At 36.7% G+C, this 18,666-nt stretch overlaps 1 protein-coding gene across 4 annotated transcripts; it reads right to left on the bottom strand.

Moving 5' to 3' along the window:
* Positions 1-8,852: 8,852 nt before the first annotated feature.
* On the bottom strand, positions 8,853-16,989 carry LOC109188849. 4 transcript variants are annotated; one of them, XM_019339588.1, is made up of 6 exons: positions 16,677-16,989; positions 14,660-14,789; positions 13,825-13,941; positions 13,597-13,734; positions 13,200-13,516; positions 8,853-9,089 (listed from the first exon to the last, which is right to left on the bottom strand). In XM_019339588.1, the coding sequence occupies exons 2-6, from the start codon at positions 14,729-14,731 to the stop codon at positions 9,056-9,058; spliced, it is 678 nt and encodes a 225-aa protein (XP_019195133.1). In that variant the 5' UTR covers positions 14,732-14,789; positions 16,677-16,989; the 3' UTR covers positions 8,853-9,055. The 4 variants fall into 4 exon arrangements, with proteins under 4 accessions (XP_019195133.1, XP_019195284.1, XP_019195064.1 ...); XM_019339739.1 differs by lacking the exon at positions 8,853-9,089 and having other exon boundaries at positions 12,930-13,516; positions 14,660-14,792; XM_019339519.1 differs by lacking the exon at positions 8,853-9,089 and having other exon boundaries at positions 12,930-13,516.
* Between the last annotated feature and the right edge of the window lie 1,677 nt (positions 16,990-18,666).

The following is an 18,666-nucleotide window of genomic DNA, read 5'->3' as shown; positions in this document are numbered from 1 at the left end:
AACTTTGACTTTGGGGTTGACTAGTCAATTACTAGTCCCCAAGTATTGAATTTTCAGGATTTTAGGAATTAAATCACCAATTGAAATAGGATTAATTACTCAATTAATCCCTTAGTTGAATTTGGATTTCGGGGTGTCACACACACAGGGCGCTATGCTAATAATTTCTGGGATTAGCTCGTGCACACATTAACATACTTACATGCACACAATGCGTAAGAGGAAAAATCACAATCATCCTAACGTTGATGGTGCATATTTGTTGAACTATTGGTGACGTCGCACCGCCGCACCTAAGGACATCGCCGCACCTGAACCTTCCTCTCTCTCTCTCTCTCTATATATATATATATATATATATATATATATATATATATATATATATAATTCACAATCTTATTCAATTATTATTATATCTTATCTTATATATAATGATATATTTAACATTATACAATATGATGAAAATATTAATATGTTATTGTGAGAATATTAACATACTTTAATGATACAAGGTTTATTGTTACAAAGTTAAGTGATCAGGTTTTGGAAGCTCAAATCATGTGTGGAACGAGTGTAGGAACAAAAGTTTTAACACCTTATGATTTAAGATTTTTGTTTCAAGTTCAAAAGAAAGCAATTCTTTTTGATGCTATCATATGCCATGACAATAAAAGTTAATGGCAAACATTATCACATGTGGATTTGTTTTTTAGAAAGCCAATCATTAATTATGGTGTATCATTTGCAGTCTCAAGAGTTAGTAATCCTAGGGGATTAAAAATTTTGATGTGGGAATAATGTACCATCTGTAAGTACGACTAAAAATGTCGTATACAAAGAAGTTTTCAATAATGTGTAATACAATTACAATGTTCTTCATTTTTCAATAATTAATTCATATACTATTATAGTTTTTTTTTTATCAGTACTGTTAATCTTACTATTGTATCATATGTCTGAGCATCGCACAAGTGCAACTACTAGGTTGTCAGACTTACATATGAATCCGGAGGTATAACATATTTGAGTTGTGATTAAGTGTTTCCAATTCAAATGCTGAATTATTAAAAAAACATTTTGCTATTACATAGAATAAGAAAATTATACGATAATCTTAAATTATTAAGAGGCCATATTTAATGACCGTGCATCACACGTGTTTATAAAATATACAAACACATAATAACTTCAAAAAAATATGTATAAATACATCTACCCACACAATTAATACATTCATACTTGCTAATCTTGTTTCTATCAAAATGCATACACATTTTGGAAGGAAAATTTTGTGGCTAGATTGTGCTTTATTATATATAAAGATATATATGTATATATATATATACACACACACACACACACAGATATATATATATATATATATATATATATATATATATATATATATATATATATAGGGATGCACTCAGGTGCGAATAACTGCCCAGGAAGGAATATGAGAACGAATCAGCGCGCGACACGTGTCCAGATCTAATAGCTTAAAAAAATGCGGTGGCATTTTCGTAAATAATTAAACATCTAAGTGCAAGTAAAATCACTAACAAGTGCACCTACTTTTACCTATAAGTGCATGTAATTTTGCCTTGTTAGCATTCACTTCCATCAAATATTCATGCACCTGGGTGTGCTTATAACTATAGGTGCAACTACTTATAACTATAGGTGCACTTACTTTCACTTATAAGTGCATGTAATTTTGCCTTGTTAACATTCATTGATCTGAGTTCAGCGGGTAGTAATACCCCTGAAAACCACCCCAAACATTCATGCACCTAGGTGCAACTACTTATAACTATTTGTGCAACTACATAGAACTATAGGTGCAACTACTTAGAACTATAGGTGCACTTAGTATTGATTCTCAGTGTAAATTTTTTACTTGCACTTATAATACATTTTACTTGCACTTCGATGTTCAATTATTTACAAAAATGCCACCGCACCTGACAACATGGCCATATATATATATATATATATATATATATATATATATATATATATATATATATATATATATATAGGGGTGATCACATGTGGCCATGTTGTCAGGTGTGGTCATATGATCAATTATAGGTCATTAGATTAGATAGATCCAATGAATCATATTAATCAAGATTTGTCCAGTATTTTCGCACATTCTCCTACCCTGCGAACTGCAAGGGTAAACTCGTCACAAAACACCGGAATAGGGAAAATCACATTGTTGTATGTTTTATTACACTATTGGTGCATGTTGTCAACAATGTTGGTGTATTCTGGAACCCTGCCGCTATAAATGGCCACTGTAATTACCATAATACGGGAATACACTATTGGTGTGTTTTATTACACTATTGATGTATATTGTCAACACTGTTGGTGTATTCTAGAACCCGTCAGCTATAAATGGCCAATATAATTACCATAACATCCCCACTTACCAAAACGCGTGAAAATCCTCATAATTACCACTGCCGTTAGATTAAACTGATTCAACGACACAGGTACGATCACACGACCACACCTAATGACATTACCACATATGAGCACTCTTATATATATATATATATATATATATATATATATATATATATATATATATATATATATATATATATATATATATAGCTTTTCTGGTGCACACCGCTACTAAAATGTGAATGAGTGTACTGATGTGGTGCACTGATTCGGGCGATCTGATGGTGGAAAATAGGGGTTAGTATAGTTCCCGTGCACCATCATGTAGGTGTGCATATTTTGAATTCTATCCGTGCATTTTTTTTGCGTTTTGTTTTTTTCATTTCTTTGTTTTGTTTTTGTTTTTGTTTTTGTTTTTTTTTTTGTTTTTGTTTGCGGTGGCGATTTGCAGCCCTGATCGACTGGGCGACGCGATGAGTAGGAACGAACCGGCGACCACCGTATCTAGCCGCCGGTGTTGCCGCGAGCCCGGAGTGACGCTGCTGCAACCACCCCGTTGTGATCGCATGGGAGAGATAGCAGGTCCGCTTCCTAATGGGGTTTGTTTTATTTTTTTTTCCTCCCTGCTCATCCTGATCGCCCGAATTCATTGCGCCTGGCTGCAATTCTGCGTCTACATGTTGTGGAGCAGGAGGGTGATAATGTGATATACCCTTAGAATTACTGTGCTTACATTTTTCTTATATTAAAATTAATGTGCTTAGCATTCCTGGAACCTAAATCTTACACTCACATTTTTCTTTTATTTTGTATTTGAAGTTTGGTTTTATGTATATAGTTGCAACTTAATTTCAGTTTAAATTGTGATAAAATTAATAAAAGCAGTGCAATATATCGTTGAGAATACCATGAAATTAATCTTGGGCAGTGCGAATGAGTGCAAATTAATTTTAGGTTTTTGCCCCTCATGATGTTGTACATGCTCCTACTACAGATGGCAGGGAGCGGAAGAGTGTGGACACAGGTGGGTATATCACTGTACCAGTCAAATATTGGTGGCCTACTGTGGATTCCGCAATTACACCGGCTGTCGGGCACCGCTTCAAAACACTAGTAGAAGGCGTACATTTTTACATCAACTATGCACGAATATGTGGCTTCTCTGTGAGGCACAGCACACTAAAGCGAGGTCGTGATGGCAAAGTCACCACGCGCTACTTATTATGTAGCCGGGAAGGTGTAAAGGGTGGTGGTAGGAACATGATAAACCCTGTAGAGGGTGGCAGTGGTGGTCAGAGCACTCAACGTAGGAAACAGGTGTCCAATCGGTTAAATGTAATGCTCGGATTTGTATCATGCTCCAAAAGGGAATGGTGTTGCCATTGCAGCTTTGTGTGGTGTGCAGCCTCCTACATCCATTACCATTAAACCGCCAGTGCAAGCAAAAAAGAAAGGGACCGGAAAGCGAATTAAAAGCCAATGAGAGTTAGCCATTGAGCGAAGTGGCAAGGCATGCAGAAAGTGCGGGGTGTGTAGTGTGTACGCGCATCATAATGCCCGCAGATACCCGTTGAAGTGATTAGTGCACCCGTTTGGTCCATTCCATTAATTATATTTTTTTGTCCTTCATTTCTGGTTATTTGTAAAGACATTGTAGTTTTGGTCCATTCTATTAATTATATATTTTTACCACCCATTTCTGGTTATGAATAAAGTCATTAGAGTTTTGGTCCATTGTATTAATTCATTTGAATCATCACTAGTTATTAGTACGACATTGTAGTTTTTCTAGTTATGAATAAAGCCATTAGAGTTTTGGTCCATTATACTATTTCATTTGAATCATCTATTAATCGTACATTTATATCACCCATTTCTAGTTATGAATAAGGCCATTAGAATTTAGGTCCCTTATATTAATTCATTTGACCTGTGCTGCATATTGTGCATTACAATGGGTTTGTGCTTTATATTTGCGGAGCGATACCACATCATTACCAATTTCAAGCGACACGACATTATCATTTGTAGCGATACTAGAAAGAGATATGTTTTGCATACTATGCATTGCAATGGGTCCGTCTAGCGATACCACATAATTACCAATTCCAAATGACATGACAATGCCGTTCGTAGTGATACTTGCAATGAATATGTCAGTTTGCTACTCATTTAGCATGACATCCTTTATAGAACATATAAAGTTACTGTTGGTTAATAGTGAGTTATCCTGTGTTCATTTCTTTATGTCATGTTGTTATGCACATTGTTGCACCAAAAAGCCGGGACCCTACATCAGTTCAATAGATTTTAATTTATTGGGGGTAGGACAGTTGCATTGTTTGAAAACTATTGCATTTGGCTCCGGCCATACAATAAACTACAGTGGTAAACAACGGAAATCATATTGTCCCCGCTAATGCACTGGTACATTAGTAAGCCAACAACCTTCACCACTAAAACTAACATCCAACCCCTCGACTACTGCTACGCTATTTAGATTATCCATTTTTCTACCTCACATCAAACATTTACTTAACTGCTCCTGTCAGTAGTTGTTCGGTCCTATGCCGGTCATACTCCCCTGCTCGTGTGCAACTACTAGGTTGTCAGACTTACATATGAATCCGGAGGTCGCACAAGTGCAACTACTAGGTTGTCAGACTTACATATGAATCCGGAGGTATAACATATTTGAGTTGTGATTAAGTGTTTCCAATTCAAATGCTGAATTATTAAAAAAACATTTTGCTATTACATAGAATAAGAAAATTATATGATAATCTTAAATTATTAAGAGGCCATATTTAATGACCGTGCATCACACGTGTTTATAAAATATACAAACACATAATAACTTCAAAAAAATATGTATAAATACATCTACCCACACAATTAATACATTCATACTTGCTAATCTTGTTTCTATCAAAATGCATACACATTTTGGAAGGAAAATTTTGTGGCTAGATTGTGCTTTATTATATATAAAGATATATATGTATATATATATATATACACACACACACACACACACAGATATATATATATATATATATATATATATATATATATATATATATAGGGATGCACTCAGGTGCGAATAACTGCCCAGGAAGGAATATGAGAACGAATCAGCGCGCGACACGTGTCCAGATCTAATAGCTTAAAAAAATGCGGTGGCATTTTCGTAAATAATTAAACATCTAAGTGCAAGTAAAATCACTAACAAGTGCACCTACTTTTACCTATAAGTGCATGTAATTTTGCCTTGTTAGCATTCACTTCCATCAAATATTCATGCACCTGGGTGTGCTTATAACTATAGGTGCAACTACTTATAACTATAGGTGCACTTACTTTCACTTATAAGTGCATGTAATTTTGCCTTGTTAACATTCATTGATCTGAGTTCAGCGGGTAGTAATACCCCTGAAAACCACCCCAAACATTCATGCACCTAGGTGCAACTACTTATAACTATTTGTGCAACTACATAGAACTATAGGTGCAACTACTTAGAACTATAGGTGCACTTAGTATTGATTCTCAGTGTAAATTTTTTACTTGCACTTATAATACATTTTACTTGCACTTCGATGTTCAATTATTTACAAAAATGCCACCGCACCTGACAACATGGCCATATATATATATATATATATATATATATATATATATATATATATATATATATATATATATATAGGGGTGATCACATGTGGCCATGTTGTCAGGTGTGGTCATATGATCAATTATAGGTCATTAGATTAGATAGATCCAATGAATCATATTAATCAAGATTTGTCCAGTATTTTCGCACATTCTCCTACCCTGCGAACTGCAAGGGTAAACTCGTCACAAAACACCGGAATAGGGAAAATCACATTGTTGTATGTTTTATTACACTATTGGTGCATGTTGTCAACAATGTTGGTGTATTCTGGAACCCTGCCGCTATAAATGGCCACTGTAATTACCATAATACGGGAATACACTATTGGTGTGTTTTATTACACTATTGATGTATATTGTCAACACTGTTGGTGTATTCTAGAACCCGTCAGCTATAAATGGCCAATATAATTACCATAACATCCCCACTTACCAAAACGCGTGAAAATCCTCATAATTACCACTGCCGTTAGATTAAACTGATTCAACGACACAGGTACGATCACACGACCACACCTAATGACATTACCACATATGAGCACTCTTATATATATATATATATATATATATATATATATATATATATATATATATATATATATATATATATATATATATATATATATATATATATATATAGCTTTTCTGGTGCACACCGCTACTAAAATGTGAATGAGTGTACTGATGTGGTGCACTGATTCGGGCGATCTGATGGTGGAAAATAGGGGTTAGTATAGTTCCCGTGCACCATCATGTAGGTGTGCATATTTTGAATTCTATCCGTGCATTTTTTTTGCGTTTTGTTTTTTTCATTTCTTTGTTTTGTTTTTGTTTTTGTTTTTGTTTTTTTTTTTTGTTTTTGTTTGCGGTGGCGATTTGCAGCCCTGATCGACTGGGCGACGCGATGAGTAGGAACGAACCGGCGACCACCGTATCTAGCCGCCGGTGTTGCCGCGAGCCCGGAGTGACGCTGCTGCAACCACCCCGTTGTGATCGCATGGGAGAGATAGCAGGTCCGCTTCCTAATGGGGTTTGTTTTATTTTTTTTTCCTCCCTGCTCATCCTGATCGCCCGAATTCATTGCGCCTGGCTGCAATTCTGCGTCTACATGTTGTGGAGCAGGAGGGTGATAATGTGATATACCCTTAGAATTACTGTGCTTACATTTTTCTTATATTAAAATTAATGTGCTTAGCATTCCTGGAACCTAAATCTTACACTCACATTTTTCTTTTATTTTGTATTTGAAGTTTGGTTTTATGTATATAGTTGCAACTTAATTTCAGTTTAAATTGTGATAAAATTAATAAAAGCAGTGCAATATATCGTTGAGAATACCATGAAATTAATCTTGGGCAGTGCGAATGAGTGCAAATTAATTTTAGGTTTTTGCCCCTCATGATGTTGTACATGCTCCTACTACAGATGGCAGGGAGCGGAAGAGTGTGGACACAGGTGGGTATATCACTGTACCAGTCAAATATTGGTGGCCTACTGTGGATTCCGCAATTACACCGGCTGTCGGGCACCGCTTCAAAACACTAGTAGAAGGCGTACATTTTTACATCAACTATGCACGAATATGTGGCTTCTCTGTGAGGCACAGCACACTAAAGCGAGGTCGTGATGGCAAAGTCACCACGCGCTACTTATTATGTAGCCGGGAAGGTGTAAAGGGTGGTGGTAGGAACATGATAAACCCTGTAGAGGGTGGCAGTGGTGGTCAGAGCACTCAACGTAGGAAACAGGTGTCCAATCGGTTAAATGTAATGCTCGGATTTGTATCATGCTCCAAAAGGGAATGGTGTTGCCATTGCAGCTTTGTGTGGTGTGCAGCCTCCTACATCCATTACCATTAAACCGCCAGTGCAAGCAAAAAAGAAAGGGACCGGAAAGCGAATTAAAAGCCAATGAGAGTTAGCCATTGAGCGAAGTGGCAAGGCATGCAGAAAGTGCGGGGTGTGTAGTGTGTACGCGCATCATAATGCCCGCAGATACCCGTTGAAGTGATTAGTGCACCCGTTTGGTCCATTCCATTAATTATATTTTTTTGTCCTTCATTTCTGGTTATTTGTAAAGACATTGTAGTTTTGGTCCATTCTATTAATTATATATTTTTACCACCCATTTCTGGTTATGAATAAAGTCATTAGAGTTTTGGTCCATTGTATTAATTCATTTGAATCATCACTAGTTATTAGTACGACATTGTAGTTTTTCTAGTTATGAATAAAGCCATTAGAGTTTTGGTCCATTATACTATTTCATTTGAATCATCTATTAATCGTACATTTATATCACCCATTTCTAGTTATGAATAAGGCCATTAGAATTTAGGTCCCTTATATTAATTCATTTGACCTGTGCTGCATATTGTGCATTACAATGGGTTTGTGCTTTATATTTGCGGAGCGATACCACATCATTACCAATTTCAAGCGACACGACATTGTCATTTGTAGCGATACTAGAAAGAGATATGTTTTGCATACTATGCATTGCAATGGGTCCGTCTAGCGATACCACATAATTACCAATTCCAAATGACATGACAATGCCGTTCGTAGTGATACTTGCAATGAATATGTCAGTTTGCTACTCATTTAGCATGACATCCTTTATAGAACATATAAAGTTACTGTTGGTTAATAGTGAGTTATCCTGTGTTCATTTCTTTATGTCATGTTGTTATGCACATTGTTGCACCAAAAAGCCGGGACCCTACATCAGTTCAATAGATTTTAATTTATTGGGGGTAGGACAGTTGCATTGTTTGAAAACTATTGCATTTGGCTCCGGCCATACAATAAACTACAGTGGTAAACAACGGAAATCATATTGTCCCCGCTAATGCACTGGTACATTAGTAAGCCAACAACCTTCACCACTAAAACTAACATCCAACCCCTCGACTACTGCTACGCTATTTAGATTATCCATTTTTCTACCTCACATCAAACATTTACTTAACTGCTCCTGTCAGTAGTTGTTCGGTCCTATGCCGGTCATACTCCCCTGCTCGTGTGCAACTACTAGGTTGTCAGACTTACATATGAATCCGGAGGTCGCACAAGTGCAACTACTAGGTTGTCAGACTTACATATGAATCCGGAGGTATAACATATTTGAGTTGTGATTAAGTGTTTCCAATTCAAATGCTGAATTATTAAAAAAACATTTTGCTATTACATAGAATAAGAAAATTATATGATAATCTTAAATTATTAAGAGGCCATATTTAATGACCGTGCATCACACGTGTTTATAAAATATACAAACACATAATAACTTCAAAAAAATATGTATAAATACATCTACCCACACAATTAATACATTCATACTTGCTAATCTTGTTTCTATCAAAATGCATACACATTTTGGAAGGAAAATTTTGTGGCTAGATTGTGCTTTATTATATATAAAGATATATATGTATATATATATATATACACACACACACACACACACAGATATATATATATATATATATATATATATATATATATATATAGGGATGCACTCAGGTGCGAATAACTGCCCAGGAAGGAATATGAGAACGAATCAGCGCGCGACACGTGTCCAGATCTAATAGCTTAAAAAAATGCGGTGGCATTTTCGTAAATAATTAAACATCTAAGTGCAAGTAAAATCACTAACAAGTGCACCTACTTTTACCTATAAGTGCATGTAATTTTGCCTTGTTAGCATTCACTTCCATCAAATATTCATGCACCTGGGTGTGCTTATAACTATAGGTGCAACTACTTATAACTATAGGTGCACTTACTTTCACTTATAAGTGCATGTAATTTTGCCTTGTTAACATTCATTGATCTGAGTTCAGCGGGTAGTAATACCCCTGAAAACCACCCCAAACATTCATGCACCTAGGTGCAACTACTTATAACTATTTGTGCAACTACATAGAACTATAGGTGCAACTACTTAGAACTATAGGTGCACTTAGTATTGATTCTCAGTGTAAATTTTTTACTTGCACTTATAATACATTTTACTTGCACTTCGATGTTCAATTATTTACAAAAATGCCACCGCACCTGACAACATGGCCATATATATATATATATATATATATATATATATATATATATATATATATATATATATATATATAGGGGTGATCACATGTGGCCATGTTGTCAGGTGTGGTCATATGATCAATTATAGGTCATTAGATTAGATAGATCCAATGAATCATATTAATCAAGATTTGTCCAGTATTTTCGCACATTCTCCTACCCTGCGAACTGCAAGGGTAAACTCGTCACAAAACACCGGAATAGGGAAAATCACATTGTTGTATGTTTTATTACACTATTGGTGCATGTTGTCAACAATGTTGGTGTATTCTGGAACCCTGCCGCTATAAATGGCCACTGTAATTACCATAATACGGGAATACACTATTGGTGTGTTTTATTACACTATTGATGTATATTGTCAACACTGTTGGTGTATTCTAGAACCCGTCAGCTATAAATGGCCAATATAATTACCATAACATCCCCACTTACCAAAACGCGTGAAAATCCTCATAATTACCACTGCCGTTAGATTAAACTGATTCAACGACACAGGTACGATCACACGACCACACCTAATGACATTACCACATATGAGCACTCTTATATATATATATATATATATATATATATATATATATATATATATATATATATATATATATATATATATATATATATATATATATATATATATATATATATAGCTTTTCTGGTGCACACCGCTACTAAAATGTGAATGAGTGTACTGATGTGGTGCACTGATTCGGGCGATCTGATGGTGGAAAATAGGGGTTAGTATAGTTCCCGTGCACCATCATGTAGGTGTGCATATTTTGAATTCTATCCGTGCATTTTTTTTGCGTTTTGTTTTTTTCATTTCTTTGTTTTGTTTTTGTTTTTGTTTTTGTTTTTTTTTTTTGTTTTTGTTTGCGGTGGCGATTTGCAGCCCTGATCGACTGGGCGACGCGATGAGTAGGAACGAACCGGCGACCACCGTATCTAGCCGCCGGTGTTGCCGCGAGCCCGGAGTGACGCTGCTGCAACCACCCCGTTGTGATCGCATGGGAGAGATAGCAGGTCCGCTTCCTAATGGGGTTTGTTTTATTTTTTTTTCCTCCCTGCTCATCCTGATCGCCCGAATTCATTGCGCCTGGCTGCAATTCTGCGTCTACATGTTGTGGAGCAGGAGGGTGATAATGTGATATACCCTTAGAATTACTGTGCTTACATTTTTCTTATATTAAAATTAATGTGCTTAGCATTCCTGGAACCTAAATCTTACACTCACATTTTTCTTTTATTTTGTATTTGAAGTTTGGTTTTATGTATATAGTTGCAACTTAATTTCAGTTTAAATTGTGATAAAATTAATAAAAGCAGTGCAATATATCGTTGAGAATACCATGAAATTAATCTTGGGCAGTGCGAATGAGTGCAAATTAATTTTAGGTTTTTGCCCCTCATGATGTTGTACATGCTCCTACTACAGATGGCAGGGAGCGGAAGAGTGTGGACACAGGTGGGTATATCACTGTACCAGTCAAATATTGGTGGCCTACTGTGGATTCCGCAATTACACCGGCTGTCGGGCACCGCTTCAAAACACTAGTAGAAGGCGTACATTTTTACATCAACTATGCACGAATATGTGGCTTCTCTGTGAGGCACAGCACACTAAAGCGAGGTCGTGATGGCAAAGTCACCACGCGCTACTTATTATGTAGCCGGGAAGGTGTAAAGGGTGGTGGTAGGAACATGATAAACCCTGTAGAGGGTGGCAGTGGTGGTCAGAGCACTCAACGTAGGAAACAGGTGTCCAATCGGTTAAATGTAATGCTCGGATTTGTATCATGCTCCAAAAGGGAATGGTGTTGCCATTGCAGCTTTGTGTGGTGTGCAGCCTCCTACATCCATTACCATTAAACCGCCAGTGCAAGCAAAAAAGAAAGGGACCGGAAAGCGAATTAAAAGCCAATGAGAGTTAGCCATTGAGCGAAGTGGCAAGGCATGCAGAAAGTGCGGGGTGTGTAGTGTGTACGCGCATCATAATGCCCGTAGATACCCGTTGAAGTGATTAGTGCACCCGTTTGGTCCATTCCATTAATTATATTTTTTTGTCCTTCATTTCTGGTTATTTGTAAAGACATTGTAGTTTTGGTCCATTCTATTAATTATATATTTTTACCACCCATTTCTGGTTATGAATAAAGTCATTAGAGTTTTGGTCCATTGTATTAATTCATTTGAATCATCACTAGTTATTAGTACGACATTGTAGTTTTTCTAGTTATGAATAAAGCCATTAGAGTTTTGGTCCATTATACTATTTCATTTGAATCATCTATTAATCGTACATTTATATCACCCATTTCTAGTTATGAATAAGGCCATTAGAATTTAGGTCCCTTATATTAATTCATTTGACCTGTGCTGCATATTGTGCATTACAATGGGTTTGTGCTTTATATTTGCGGAGCGATACCACATCATTACCAATTTCAAGCGACACGACATTGTCATTTGTAGCGATACTAGAAAGAGATATGTTTTGCATACTATGCATTGCAATGGGTCCGTCTAGCGATACCACATAATTACCAATTCCAAATGACATGACAATGCCGTTCGTAGTGATACTTGCAATGAATATGTCAGTTTGCTACTCATTTAGCATGACATCCTTTATAGAACATATAAAGTTACTGTTGGTTAATAGTGAGTTATCCTGTGTTCATTTCTTTATGTCATGTTGTTATGCACATTGTTGCACCAAAAAGCCGGGACCCTACATCAGTTCAATAGATTTTAATTTATTGGGGGTAGGACAGTTGCATTGTTTGAAAACTATTGCATTTGGCTCCGGCCATACAATAAACTACAGTGGTAAACAACGGAAATCATATTGTCCCCGCTAATGCACTGGTACATTAGTAAGCCAACAACCTTCACCACTAAAACTAACATCCAACCCCTCGACTACTGCTACGCTATTTAGATTATCCATTTTTCTACCTCACATCAAACATTTACTTAACTGCTCCTGTCAGTAGTTGTTCGGTCCTATGCCGGTCATACTCCCCTGCTCGTGTGCGAATATTGTGCATGTTGCCATTCACCGTGCAAAGCAAGATGTTGTGCAGAAACCTCTTTCGCATATTTTCAATCTCCCCGGGACCTCCCGTCCCCAGACCGCACTGCCAACATCTGGGATCCTGTCCAACAAAAGCTTCCATGTGTCTCATTGCGTAGACTCCGGAGTCACCGTTGGTGGGGGTGTCAGACAACGCCAACTGCATCCTCTCGGGCTGCATGTTCCTCAAACATAGAGCCCTGGCAATGTGCTGTTTTCTGTCTAAATACGCGGCCAGTAGGTCCCTCTACAATCAATCATTAGTTCAAAAGGGGCATGAGTATACTTAAACAATAACATGCAGTGTTGAGCGTGCGTGATGTTTACCAATTCCTCCGGCATTATACCATACATCACTATACCCATGTTTGCCGTGGACGAGCTGTCTATGATGACAAACGCGGCATGCTTGAAACTGATACACATCACGTAAAACTGTGCCTTGTGGAATATGGGGAAGAAATACTGCACGACACAAGTTAGCGGTGTTAGACTACGCTCGTGGTTTTGCGTTACCAATTAGATGCCCTAATTTGAACACGTTTGATGGCATACCATGTCCAACGTGGCTGTCCCCACGTGGTTAGTGGTCTGGAATTCCGCGTCAAGACGACGTCGAAACCATGATACCCTCTCATCCCGACTGGCTGAGATGCTCACCACCGTCCCAATCTGCCACATATAAGAGTTAGTGGCTATATAACACTGAAGTGCTTAAACTCTATAAAATCAGTGGTGCATTTCTGTATTCCTTATGGTAGTTGTGCATTCCTAATTGTGTTTGATTGTGCATTGCTAGGTGCTAAAACTCTATAAAATCGGCGGTGCATTTCTATATTCCTTATGGTATTTGTGCATTCCTAATTGTGTTTGTTTGTGCATTGTTGGGTGCTAAAACTCTATAAAATCAGTGGTGCATTTCTGTATTCCTTATGGTATTTGTGCATTCCTAATTGTGTTTGTTTGTGCATTGTTGGGTGCTAAAACTCTATAAAATCAGTGGTGCATTTCTGTATTCCTTATGGTAGTTGTGCATTACTGGGTGCTAAAACTCTATAAAATCAGCTGTGCATTTCTGTATTCCTTATGGTATTTGTTTGTGGGAACTAGTGAATGGTGTATTTGTGCATCCTTGAGTGCAGTTGTGCATTCCTAATTGTGTTTGTTTGTGCATTGTTGGGTGCTAAAACTCTATAAAATCAGTGGTGCATTCCTGCATTCCTTATGGTATTTGTTTGTGGGGTCTAGTGAATAGTGCATTTGTGCATCCTTGAGTGTAGTTGTGCATTCCTAATTGTGTTTATTTGTGCATTGCTGGATTAAGGTATTACATATTTTTTTGTTGACTGTTTCGAACAGAGTTAAAATAAAATTGCATGAATCACAATACCGTGCGAATATGAATGCACATCGATGCATCCTGGAAGTTAGAACCAGCATGCAAAATCGATGCACCGCACATGTTCGAACCTGTTAATACCCGCACCTGCTAAGCTGGCCGAACCTGTTAATACCCGCACCTGCTAAGAATTGGGAAATGCAGTATTAAAAATAGTACTCACAATTCGGAATTTGACAAACTAATGCAAAGAGAACTACAAATTAAAGAGAAGGAAAAACTAAACAATTTAATAATGAATTATGATAAAGCAAATAAACTAGAACTCGTCATTTAACACTATAATTAAGCAATGCAATTAAGCTTTGAAATTAAATATGCAATGTAATTAAGCTTTGTACTTAAGCATTAAACAGGTTAACAAGCTCTGTATTTAAGGAAAATATAATGTTAATTACTCAACCAACTTTAGTTTTGCAGTAGGCAACCATAATTAAATTATAAAGAATTGCAGATAAAGCCGAACATGAAAATAACTCCAATTAAATAATCATTAAGCAATGTAATCTAACTAAGCAACACTACTCTCAGATTCGGAACAAAAATGCTTGGAATTAAATTCCCAAAAGAAAGACAAGAGGAAAAAGAACGAGAAACTTGCTCGACTACTGCCGAACTGTACACTCCTTTCACCATCTTAACACCCAAAGCCAGTCATCATCACCAATTCCATCAAAATTCACTCTGAAATAGTTCCGGTCTGGCCCTGTGTGAAATTTAATACGGCAACCTAATGTAGCTACGAGCAATTCTAATAAAGCAATAACTGTACAGAGAAGTGACAACACTTGCAGAATTTACGACATTGCACCATGTAGCGAGTGCTCTAGATAACCTACGTCTTTCTTTGCATTTTACTAACAAATTAACGGATCACAAATCCTTGAATTTAGAGAACCCAACGTTCTGCATGTAAGCTGTTTTTTATTTTTTATTTAAATGTAAGCACAAGTGAAAAGTCTCTGAGAATAGCATTTGACAAAATTTAATAAATTAATAACCCTGCGCATTTTTTATTGCGATGAATGCACTGCCATTTAAATGCTATAATTTAGGACCTTTCATGTCTTGATCATAATGTTTTCACCTTGTTTTATTTCTATGAACTGCTTATTCCTGGTGTAACTACACATGATGTGAATTTGTATACAAATAGCATTTGATAAATTAATTGGACTAAGATTCCTATCATTGGCAAATTTAGTACTTTTCCCGTTGATAGAATGCATCCTTCTACATAAGGCTATAACTAGGCATCAAACTATCTATCCCACAACTTCAGTACTTAATTATTCATTCAATTTAACTGTGAAAACCCTAAAATGAACCGCCATTCAATGGATTTATAATCTATTTTGACCCCAAAATTCCATATTAATCGAGAGATACAGGAAGTCCACTAAAGCTATACGGCATTCACAAGTGTAACTATACATGATGTGAATTTGTATACAAATAGCATTTGATAAATCAATTGAACTAAGATTTCTGTCACTGGAAAATTTAGTACTTTGCCAGTTGATAGAATGCATCCTTCTATATAAGGCTATTCCTAGGCATCAAACTAAAATGAACTGTCATTCAATGGATTTATAATCTATTTTGACCCCCAAAATTCCATATTAATCCAGAGATACAGGAAGTCCACTAAAGCTATGCGGCATTCACAAGTAGATACATCAGCAAAAACCTAGCATACAAATTCCAATCACTAAGCAATAACTGACACACCTTCTAATTGATTCTAATTAGAGTTTGAAGAATCAATAAACCCGGAAGAATGACCCAAAAACAAATTCAATCACTAAGCCATAACTTACACACATTCAAATTGATTCTAATTAGAGTTTGAAGAATCAATAAACCAGGAAGAATGACCCAAAAACAAATTCCAATCACCCCACAACCCCCAAAAAACGCCACTGCCACTGCCCCCTAACCCCGTAAACCCACAATACATAGAAATTGCAGGTAGAAAAACATAGAACCCATAGGAAGATGCACAAACCTCGCATGCCCCACCGGTGCGCGATCCGTCTCCGTGCAGACACTCTAGACGCTATCCCGGGGACAGCCCGTACGAAACTGACGCGATCAGGTGTCGTCGGAGACTGACGCACGGACCGGCGTCTGAACGCCCGGGACGCCTCCGCGACCCTGTGCAACGAAGCCGACGGCGGAGTCGTCGGCTAGAACGAATGACGAGACCTACCCTTCCTAGAACGGCGGCTGCCACTAGACTGAGTCATTTGCGTATCTCACCACTCACCTCGCGATACGACGCCTCCACAGAGCTATTCTGAGTGTACCGCCAACGGAAACGAAACATACAACACCCGCCCCCCCCTAACCCCAGCCAAATTACAAATTGGCTCCCCCACACAATGCGCCACAAATAAATGGTGAATGTGGCAGGGTACACTGAGTGCGTGTGCACTTAGATCAGCCCAAACGCACGGTCAATAGGAGTGCACACGTACACACGTAGAAATTTACATCTGAACTTTTACCTCTATATATATATATATATATATTATTTGTAGATTTTACTTGTTTTATTTTAAATTTTGAATAAAAAAAAGTTCGCGGACCGGCCCGATGGGCCCGACAACCTGCATGGGGCGGACTTTGATTGCATGAACCCTAACTTGCGGGTTTGGTGGGAAGACTCGCAAAAGCCCACAAAAAATTAGACCCGAAAATTTTTGCATGTACATCTCTTGGAAAATGACTTCCCTCAATGAAGGGAAGTCATTTTCCCCTAAAACATACCTATTTTCTTTTGAATAATGCTTCATTTTCCATTGACTTCATTTTCTCCCATCTTGCCAAACACTGAAAACTCGGAAAATATTTTTCGGAAGTCATTTTCCGGGTTTCCAAACGCACCCTTAGTTGTTATTCAGAAAGTTGGATAACAACGAATATGAACATGCAAATAAAAAGATGATATTTGTTTATTTTACTCGAGAAAAAGATATATAAAAAAGAAAATTAAAACATACAACTACAAAAATTTATGTTATAGTGTTCTCTATAGAATCCACCATCAAGAATAATGTTCAGATTTCCTTAAAACTGATTTGTTTCCTCGTAATGTGCTAGGAGCGTTTAAGTTTTAATTTTTTAGAATACAATGAATTACAACATTATATTTGAACACTAAAATGTATATGTTCTCAACTAACTTGAACAAAGATAAACATATACACTTTGAACTTAATTTATACGGAACTGCTGGTAGAAATTTAAGGTTAGAATGAGTTTTTTTTATGGGAAGAAAATAAGAATTTTGAGGTGTCAAAAGTTCTTAGACGTTCTACCCAATTCAATTCATCATTAGCATTCATGATTGACAAATTAATAAAAACAAATTTAATGTTAAAATTCAAAAATTTCATAAGGTCAAAATCCTGAAAAAGTTGAATTGTACTTATACTAGGGCAAACCTACATCCATTTCCAATGCGGGAATAGTGCTACTTAAAAGTCTTCCTAACTCCATTTCTCATAACTCAAATGACTACGTATACTTTGAGAATCAATTTCTAATTCATCCATTATTCATCTTGAGCGTATAATAATATATCAAATTCATCATCTCAACTAGGAGAACCCGAATCTAATTTAACCTAATTGAAATCAGAAGTAGACCTACTTAAAATTATAACTCAAAATGATCACTTTAAATGTCATTTTTAGTAAATTTTTAATACAAATACCTTATAAAAATAAATATTAATCCACAAAATGTATGCTAGTTAATGCATGTGACGGTAAATATGTCACCGGGAATATTATTATGAGACTAATAAGTGACAATAGTATTTGCTTTGTGTTTCAGTACAGTATATTGAACGTGTCCTCCCAAGCTAAGGGGAGCATCTACTTATACAAGGGTGCTAACGGTAACAACATGGGACATAAATGGGGAGTTAAGCCTTTAATTCTCTCTCATCAATGGTGGCTTCAATAGCAATAAAGGTGACACCTGTTGGA

This window comes from Ipomoea nil, unplaced genomic scaffold, assembly GCF_001879475.1.
Source record: "Ipomoea nil cultivar Tokyo-kokei standard unplaced genomic scaffold, Asagao_1.1 scaffold0103, whole genome shotgun sequence".
Classification (NCBI taxonomy): domain Eukaryota; kingdom Viridiplantae; phylum Streptophyta; class Magnoliopsida; order Solanales; family Convolvulaceae; genus Ipomoea; species Ipomoea nil.
The sequence above is the reverse complement of the archived record's forward strand: the minus strand, read 5'-3'. Positions and strand labels throughout refer to the sequence as shown.